General features: G+C 32.0%; 1 protein-coding gene across 6 annotated transcripts in view; it reads right to left on the reverse strand.

Annotated features, from left to right (window-relative positions):
• LOC106459060 (phosphatidylinositol-binding clathrin assembly protein LAP-like) overlaps positions 1–9171 on the reverse strand; it is a 95987-nt gene extending 86816 nt beyond the window's left edge. For all 6 annotated transcript variants that reach the window (XM_022385459.1, XM_022385456.1, XM_022385458.1 and 3 more), the window contains exon 1: positions 8858–9171. In XM_022385459.1, the coding sequence (XP_022241167.1) occupies positions 8858–8993 (136 nt within the window). In that variant the 5' untranslated portion in view covers positions 8994–9171. The remainder of the gene's footprint in view (positions 1–8857) is intronic.
• Positions 9172–10178: the final 1007 nt, after the last annotated feature.

The raw sequence follows: 10178 nt of genomic DNA on the forward strand, positions 1-10178 counted from the left end.
CTTGAATCCATTCTGTGCCACTCATTCGCAGTTAAAAATATAAAACAAATCCCAACTTTCCCCCAATTTTTATTATTATTAACTTTCTCATTTTTACAGGGTTTGCCCCTTTTTATATAACTTCACTCTTTTTTATATACATCACATCTTTATATGGATGACCCCTTTATTCTATCATGTTTGCTTTTAACATGCAAAATGTCAAGTATTTTGATCAGATACTATCATACAGAAAAGTAGCTAATGCTACATTTTGGCATCATTCATGTCTGCATTAAAATATCAAGCACTAAAGCTGTAGACATGTTGGGGATATTTTCACTTAGTTTGAGAGTATATTCAATAGTTTATGCATGTACAATAGTACAGTGAAATAAAGGTGCTCTACATGTTGAACTCAGCTAGTCTAAAACAAAGTTATTAGATCCACCTCTAAAGATAACATAAGGACTACAAGGGACCATTTCAAAGTTGATCTTGCACACCCACCTTTCAGAAAAGTCTAAATTTAAACCCATCTTTTATTTTTTAGGAAACTATCAATTCCCCTTTAAACTCTTCAGAAGTGCCCATTTCTACTAAAACCCTAAATAATGTTAGCTATATAATGCATAAAGCCTCTCACTAAAACACAATCTTCTTAAACTGATCACACAAGATTGCACTACATGAATACTGGTAGTTACTTTAGCATTTTTGCTAGAAACACAATTTTTCCAAAACATTTAAATGATATGTTGTGGATTGCAAGGTACATGTAGTTACAGCCATAGATCATGATTCAAGGTACTTTCCTTTTATTAATAAAACTGTTCTTCATTCTTATGAAACTACTGACAGTCCTCTTTTACTAAATATAGATTGTATTCAAGTTTGATCTTGTTAAAAGAGAAATTATACTAATTTGCTGGAAGAGCATAGAAGAAAGACTACACATACACGTAGAATGTCCTGGTTTAGAAGATAAATACTGATGTTAGGTTAGGCACCTAACTGTCTCCTTTCATCATAGAACTAGTAAAGACAATCTGTTCGAGTTGTTCAGAATGATTAAAGCTTAAGAACAAACGTCCTGTTAGGATCATATTTAACTTCTTGTAACTACTTGAATTTTTGAGATTAGTTTAAAATTCTTAAAGCCTATATTCAGATACAATCTTGTTCTTAAACAAAACAAAATTATTTCTCTGTATAATCTTTTCCCCTCCCTAGATGTTAAAAAACACGATCTTCTAGGGGCTTCACTCGGAATGGTAAGTCTGTATTCATTTCTATTTTTAAGTTCAATGCTCTTTTTCTAGAAGACAAAATGGTATAATTTTATTGTTTCCATTAACCAAATTTTACTTCTTTTTTTTTCTATCATTTCATATTTACACCTTTAATGTTTATAGTAAAAAAAAAAAAAATTTCATTTTTTCAAATTTTTACAGAAAAACACAGTTCACGCTTCCTGGCCACTCAACATTCTTTTTACAAAATGTACTCTTATTGGTCAGTTACACTAACTAGCTTGACATTATGACCTACTTGATTGGTCGAATGAATAATCAGTAGCATATTTAGATAACAAACCATGATGGTGATACCAGTAATTATGATTGCCAAAACAAGTGTTAAACCATAATTACTCCAAAAATTAATATCAGTTAAGTGAACCCACAACAAGAAAACTCAAACATGCAGTGGGTGAAAGTTGCAGCAGTTTAATGAGATGTTTATCACACCTCCAGAGGCCAATTTTGTTAATTAAAAGACCAGCAATAACCATGATGAATAAATAAAATAGTGCATTCAATGTTTTGAGCAAGGTTTTAAGACATTATTAAAATAAATTAAATACCATTTTTATTGCTAATCATTTGATATAATAACAAAAATATGAAATGGTCATAAATATCCACAGTATCAACAAGCTACATGAGTATTGCATACAAACTGGTTGATAATTTTTCCCATCATAAACTTTATTATTATTAATAAAACCTCTGAAAGCCAAGATTTATACTAGCTCTCTAATGGAATTAATTATCTAATAAAATTGATAAACGTTTTGAGGTAATTTGATAACAAGGTTTATCACATTATATTACATTTCAATACTTACACTATCAAAGAAGTTTATTTTATTAACTCTATGCTATACTAAGATATCAAACTCAATTACAAATTATTTATTTATTTTGTTTCAGTTATCCGATTTTTATATCTTATTCTATTCAAACAGCTCACATATTATTAAAATGCAAGTCTGCCTACATAATGTGCAGGCCATACTTTTTAGTACAGTCAGCTAAACTAACAAAGAAATTCAAGCTAATTACTGGTTCTTGAACTATGACTACATATCTAAATGTTAAAGGTAAATCTTTTCAATCTATCTGATAGTTGTCTGACTGAAAAATACCTTGACTTACACAGCTTTTACAATTTTTTCTTAAATGAATTGTTTTTTTTCAGTGGGAATATAGAATTACACCACAAGCCCTGTGGCTCAATATAGTCTTGTGCAACAGAAATAGCAGGTTCGATTGATAACTAGATACTTTCTTCTTCAAAAATTCATGACAGCGCTACATTATAACCTACATTTATTTTAACTTTGTCAGTCTTTATTGTGAGAACATAACTATGTATCTCTCATAAATATTATTTCAGAACTTACTGAAAATGATTCCTTACCGTGAAAAAAAGTGAGATATAATTCTATTATATCAATATTAGTATTAAGTAGTAACACTAATACTAGGTTTAATAAGTATATACTTTAATTAATAATTAAATAAGTAAAGAATAACTTTATGTTTTTCAATTTATAAACTTGTATAACTATGTCCAGAGAAGTTTTGACATCATGTGTTAGGTGGCGTAACCTAATGACTACAGCCTTCTTGAATGTTTAGAAAATGATTTTGAGATATACAGAAAGAGTTACACAAGTCAATGAATGACTGATGTTATAATATTCCTATACTTAAAATGTATTTCCAATAGGTACTTACCTCCTATCACATAAACAGCTTTTCTATATTTACACATGCCACAAGCCTTCTGCTTCCTCTCCATTGGAAATGATGCATACAAATCATCATGCAACAACCCTCCACCAATGAGAGTGCCACAAACTCATTACACATGTGACTCCCTCTATTAAATTCTATCAGACTATCACTTAGAGTTTTGGCAGACAAGGGAAGCACTAGTTTTCAGTGGGGAGGAAGAGTGGGAAATATGAGCGGAGTATAGGAAAATAACTTCCGATACGGTGTATTACCTCCGCTTCCATAAATAGCTAGAATCCCACATTGGATAGGTAGAGAGACCAGTGTGAGGGAAGAAAAAAAGCATCCTTCAAAAGTGTCTGAAGGGCACACCTTGAGACAAGAGAGTCAGATCTGAAGATCTGATGTGGGAGACCGCACCACGTCTGAACCAGGTAACTCCTTGCCCATCGGAGAAAGGTGTGGTACATATGGGCAGAAAAACAGAGGAGCACATCCAAGCGTGTGTTAAAAAAAACAATGGAAGTGTCTCCAGGTGTAGAGTGGATAAGGTCTGATGGACCGCACTCAGCAAGTCAACTACATCCAAAACCAATGCCGATGGTAACCGGCATTCATGTGGGGGTAGGATGAGGATCATACTGTCTTTATCTCAAGTTCAAGAGACTGAAGGAGATCTCACCCACCCACCCACCCCTGACTCCAGAACAGAATAGAAAATGATATATCGATCCAGGAACCCGACATCCAGTATTGAAAAGATGTCTACCATAGAAAAATCAACTCCCTCAACAGTGAAACTTACCAGAACCAACCCAGGCACAATAACATCCTCGGAATAAGATGCATCAAGGGAGGGAAGAAGGGAAAGAACTGTAACAATCCCAAGTACCTCCATTGTGACCCACAACACACAAGTATAAATTTAATGAAATTAATGGTAAGAAACAGTGAAATAAAACAGATGGATGTGATGTTCTGTGTTGAAGAAAAGATAAACAACTTAAGTATCAATAAACCCGTAAAAAGAACCAAAAATAACACACTTATTAAGCCTAATCGAAAAAGATATTTAGCCTAATTAATGATTATCCCAGAAGTAGAACTACAGGTAAACCAAAAATAAACATTTAAAAAACCTAATTGAACAATACATAACAAAGAATATCACTTAAGCACTACAAGAAATATTCAACCAAACAATAAATATGTAAAATAGTGGGATAAGTTTGTATGGACCCCAGCTCAAGAGTTCCACACAAACCAAGTGAATAGGAAGAAAAACAATATATTGAAATTACTGGTAGATATACCAGTAAGATGAATCCCGGGTAATCCTAAAATAACAAAGACCATGTTAAGCCTAAATGAATGGCATAGTAGATAAATACAACTTGGACTAATGGCTAACCTAAACTTGACTATGAGTAGGAACCAATCTAATGAAACATGTTATGGAACCCAAATAACGACAGATAATAATATTAACAATAAAAGTTTACAAAAACCATAACAGTATAACATTTTATCTTTTCAAAGTTGGCAAACTGTAGTGCAAATGTGTGGACCCCCAAACTTGAGGTGAGACACAAAGCTGAAAATCTTCCCAGAGAGTACAGTGACCTGAAGCCTGTATAAAGTGCTAATCATAGAACAGATAACCTCCAAAGTGGTAACGGAAAATTCATAATGCAAGATGAATAACCAAACACAACTGTGTTGGCAAAAACAATAAAAAATTTTTGTAATGAAGTAATAACTTCCATAACCAGGTAGAAATATAAAATAATTCCACTTTAAAATAACACAACAAGTTAAAAATGTCAAATATTGTATAATAAAGAGTAAACTTGTTGAAATAAATTAATACAAAGATACGGAAAAATATTAAAATAAAACACTTGAAGAGAGCACAAACTAAACGTTAGAACACGAGTACTGCCAAATGATAGTCTTATAAAACTGAATAGAGGGAGTCATGTGTGTAATGAATGTGTGTGTGGGGGGGGGGGGGCAATCTCATTGGTGGAGTGTTGTCGCATGATGGTTTGCACAAGACACACATTGAAATGAGTCATTTCCAATGGAGGAGAGGCAGAAGGCTTGCGGCATGCATAATTTGTTTATTCTGCATATAGAGGGCAGCATTGAAAGAGAATAGCTATTTATGTGAGAGGAGGTAATTTGCAAGTGTTACAGTAGATGATTGAATAAGTTAGCACACTTATTAGTCTGTTGTCTGTCCTGTCAGGCAGTTTGTCAGTTCAGTTTTGTGAACAATGAGATCGTGTTTCAACAAAATACCTTGAGATACAAAAAAGTGCTATATGTACGAGACATTAGAAAAACTGTTGTATCAGCATCAACACTAAACTTGGAACTACAAGTGAAAATTAATAAAGCTAACATATAAAATTTGAAGTTTAATAAATAAAATTTTTTATCACTTAGTTAATAGGACTTTCCATCATTTTTACTTAATATCCCAAAAGAATCCACCCAATAATGATGTCAGAAGATGAATTATTTAAGTAAAAAGAAAATAAAATCAAGACCCAATTTCAAAATGACACCAAATGCTCAAAAAGATATAGAAAACTTGCTGGGAGTAATGAAACAGTGGAAGGATGATCAAGAGAAAAAAAAAGGGCAAATTAAAAGAAGACCAAGATGATAGAAACTGATGATTAAAAGAAGATCAAAAACAAAGAGGAAGATTATAAAATAGGAAGTACAAAAACATGGCATAAGATTTATAGAAGAATTGCTAATAAAAACCAATTTCATCAAAAACGCAACAAAAAAATGTAGAGACTAAAGACTAAAAAGCCACAGACATACAGAAGGTTTATAACATCAACAAAGTAAAAAAAGAACATCAGTGAAGAATAGAGGGATTATAACAACAAGAGCAATGGATTTATAAGAACATTGATGCCCAGGATAATGCAAGGATCAAACTAATCATACTTTTTTCTCCATCCACTCATGAACTTCAACATTAAAAAAATAAAACATTACCTTTGCAATATGGAACAGGATATTTATCTAATCTATACTTGTTACCACTACTATTTTACCATCTGGGATAGCAGAACCTTCCTAGAATACTTTAGTTACATCACTTCATCATCAACTTAGTAGGCAAGTTCAACATCTCCAGTTGAGAAACCAACATATATGATGGAAAGATATAAGTACAGTTTAAAATAACTTCCAAAGTAAATGGCTGGAATAGTAAACAGCAAGTTATTCATCTTGCTGCACCTATAAAAGTACCAGCTTTAACTACATCAAACAACCTTCCCAATGAAAACTGTAAGCACTAACAGGCATTAGTGGAGTTTTACATCAGCAGAAAGTTTTTAAACAAACTTTAGGTGCAAAATAAGAAGAAAAAAAAAGATGAGATTATAACTGAACTTGCAGAAGATGTGGAAAGATATGCCCAGTTATCTTATATAGATGTACTACATGAAAAGATGGATTCATTGGTACATGACTAATTCAAAGAAAACATAGTGGATGAAGACACACAGACTAAGACAAAGCAAAGTATGGTATATCTTTAGAGTAATATGTTGCAGGTAAATGATAAAAGCACCATAAAGGAATTATGGTATCATCAGGTACAATAATAAGGAAATAACTTTCTCTAATGAAACTCTAGAAGAACTCAAAGGATTAATTGGACAATTGTTTACTCTGAATGGAAGAAGTAACCTTCATGACAATGGACATTTCAATTACAACTTAAAAGAATACACTTTCAGGAACTGCAGATAAAAGTCAGAAAGAAACAAAAATTGCTTCCAAAGAGTAACATAAAAATGGATCTGCTACAAATATAGACATTATATCCAATACTGTGTTGAATTAACTTCTGATAGTAAACCAAGGAGTTGGTATCCTGAAAATACTCCATTTGCTCCTAGTGAAATAAACAGAACACTAAAGAAACCAAGCCAGGAGCTAATGGATTGCTAAATGAGAAGTTTTGCAACATTTTGATTAACACTTGTTTTACAGCTATCATTTTTCAACTTGATCTGGTAATGAAAGCTGAGAAATTGCCTTCAGAGATGAAGCAAGAAGATGAATTGATGTGAACAGCAACAAGGAAAATGGAATATTTTCAAAATGAGACCCAAATCTCAATCACTTTTGAATAGTTGACTATTATTCTTCAGGAGAATAAAGGGAAGATGGAAGTCACTCTCATCATGGAAAGCTTCACTTCATGACATGATGTGTGGATAACTGACATTTAGGAAAAGTACATATTGGCAATTGACTTCATACAGAAACACATGCAAGTTAGACTCATTTTAAATACACTTACACTAGACGAAAGTTACAGCACCAGAGGTTGGACTTTCAGGGACAAAGTTAGAAGCCAATGATAATACAGACAACCAACCTAAACAGAGTAAAATACATAATAACAGGTGGTCTAAGCCAAATGTCAGCCATAATGATTGTTTTTGGAAGCCCCTTGATGGTTAGCTTCAAAGAAGAATTTATCAGATGTAATTAAACCTGCTGAACCAAAGGTTACTGTCAAGGCTACTTCCAGAATATCAGCAATAATGAAGCCACAAGTAAATTCTCTTGACCTTCTACTCAGATAAGAACTCCTTCAGTGACATAATAGTAATTTACAATAAAGGACAAGTTGTCATCCCATGTTTGTACAATAACTTATGAAAAAAAAATTATTATTAATTAAAATACAATGAAAAAAGTTTTTTAACCATAAGTTTAACTGTACTTTGTTTCACATACTTAATTAATGATTATAATGTCTATGTTTATGACTATTAATGTTATCAGTCAAGTTACTTTATTGTTAATTATGGAAGTTTAAGTTAATTATCATAGATTATTGTGTAACAGAATCATTCAAGGAACTTCACAATACAGTGTTCTAGGATATCTTTTTAATTTAAATTATTCTATTATTGTTTGTCCAGAGAAAGTTTTGATGTCAATGAGCACGATTTAAACCTTCTTGAAAATTAAGGAAATGATTTGAGATAGATAAAAAGTGAGTTACCTTAGTTGATGATTAAGTGATTTTGTAAAGCTGTTCGAGTGTATGATTTACTACTGAGTTATTGTTTGTTTGTTTCTTGAAGCTACTCAAGGGCTATCTCTATTAACTGTCCATAATTTCAAAGTGATAGACTAGAAAGAAGGCAGCTAGTCAACATCACCAACCTCTCTTTACAAGTGAATAATGTGATCTACAGTCATCTTATAACACCTCTACAGCTAAAAGAATAATCATGTTCAGCAACAGGTTTCAATCCTGCTACTCACACTGCGAATCAAGCACCCTAAATCATGTAAATGCCACTCCTTGATTTGTTAGTTTATCCATTACTGTCAAGCAACCAGTAAATTAGTTCATCTCTGTAAATATTAAATTTGTGTTTCAACTAAGTACTAGAGATAAAGAATGTGCCTTATGTACAAGAGAAGTCAACAAATAAATGAAATTGTATTAGTATTACTACTATTTCTAGTAGTAGTAGTATTGCTATTACTTATTTAGCAGTTCCTATGAACTTAGGCTTAAGAGTGAACATTAGTAAAGCTAATTTGTATAACTTAAGTTTCATTACTATCAAGTTGACTGGGCTTGGCATTTTTATTTTTACCGAATATTCGAAATAATCCATATGAACCCATCAACAACAGAAACCATTAAATTTAAAAACATAAAAATAATTGTATAGTCTGCTAATTATACTGATATATCATATTAGTAATATTACTGTTTAACTTATATCATAATTCGATAATTACAACAATACAAAACTCGCAGCCAATTTCTTTAAATACACACTTACAATCCAAATGTTTTTTCTTTGGAGCGATAGGTTCTTCCGTTGCTGCTTTGCACACAATTCTTGCTAACCCTTGACCAGCGAGAGCATACCGTGCAGCAACCAATCTATCCTGTAGGCTCTGTCCACCGTGCATCATCTTTTATCGTTTTTCTATATACAATTATACGTAATAAATATGTTAAGGTAAACTACAGATGTTTCTGTACACACTTAATTCATACGAACCGGCGAAACTAACTCAGATGTTAATACCACCGGTACTCACTACCAAACAACTTTCAGTAACTCAACACCAAAATTGATATTATGGCGTAATAGCATCTGATTTACTGGATGACCAATCACAGACGCAGTATCTTTGACGATATCTGTGGTCACAAGGGGGTTGTTGATCGCTCAAAGAGATAGCAATTACATTACGCTATGTAGGAATTCTCTGATGGTGTTAATTAAGAGACACTTTGAAAATAAGTAAACCAATAACGTTATTAAATATTATTTCATTAACTTTAAGCCTTCACAACATATATATACGTTCACATCGAAACTAATAACAATATCATTCTTAAAATTTAATCCAACTACACGCAAATTCAAAACATACTGAAATAAAAATAAATGTAAAAGAAAACTATAAATCATAAGAGATGTATAATTAATTGCATAGTAGCATTCAAAATGCGTTGAGGATAATCTGTTTCGTAAGTTATAGTCAATGTGGATAAAAAGCTACAACAGATAAACAAAATTAAAATTGCTAGAAAGCCACGTTCGGGTGTTTGAACTCGTAATTGCCTGAACCTAAGCTACCTGTCTAAATATTCACTGTTTGCAGCCAATTATGGAAAGGTAGATGTCCAGTAATACTAATAATAAAAGGATAAACAATCTGGCCATGTGCAAACCTAAATATTTCAGAATGAAATAACAAAGACATAATATTTAAGATTTAAAAAAAGTAAGTAAAACAAAATAAATAAAATAATTATTACTGTTTGTTGAACTTCGCACAAAACTAGTAGAGGGCTGTCTACATTAAACATAGCTAATTCTGATGTGATGAACCAGAGCGTAGGCAGCTAGTAAACACCACACACCAACTACTCTTGGTTTTCTGTTTACAATTGAACAGTGTGATTAACAGTCACATTATAATACCTCGACAACTGAAAATGCCAGTATATTCCTTTCTTTTTATCTTGCTTTGTTTTATTTATTTTCTGTACTTTGTATATTATTTCTTTTATTTTTATTCTGAAATCTTTAGGTTTATATATATGTATATATATATATATTGTTACGTCTCCGTTTGTTAATTAAC

Source organism: Limulus polyphemus, unplaced genomic scaffold (genome assembly GCF_000517525.1).
Source record: "Limulus polyphemus unplaced genomic scaffold, Limulus_polyphemus-2.1.2 Scaffold553, whole genome shotgun sequence".
NCBI classification, from domain to species: Eukaryota; Metazoa; Arthropoda; class Merostomata; order Xiphosura; family Limulidae; genus Limulus; species Limulus polyphemus.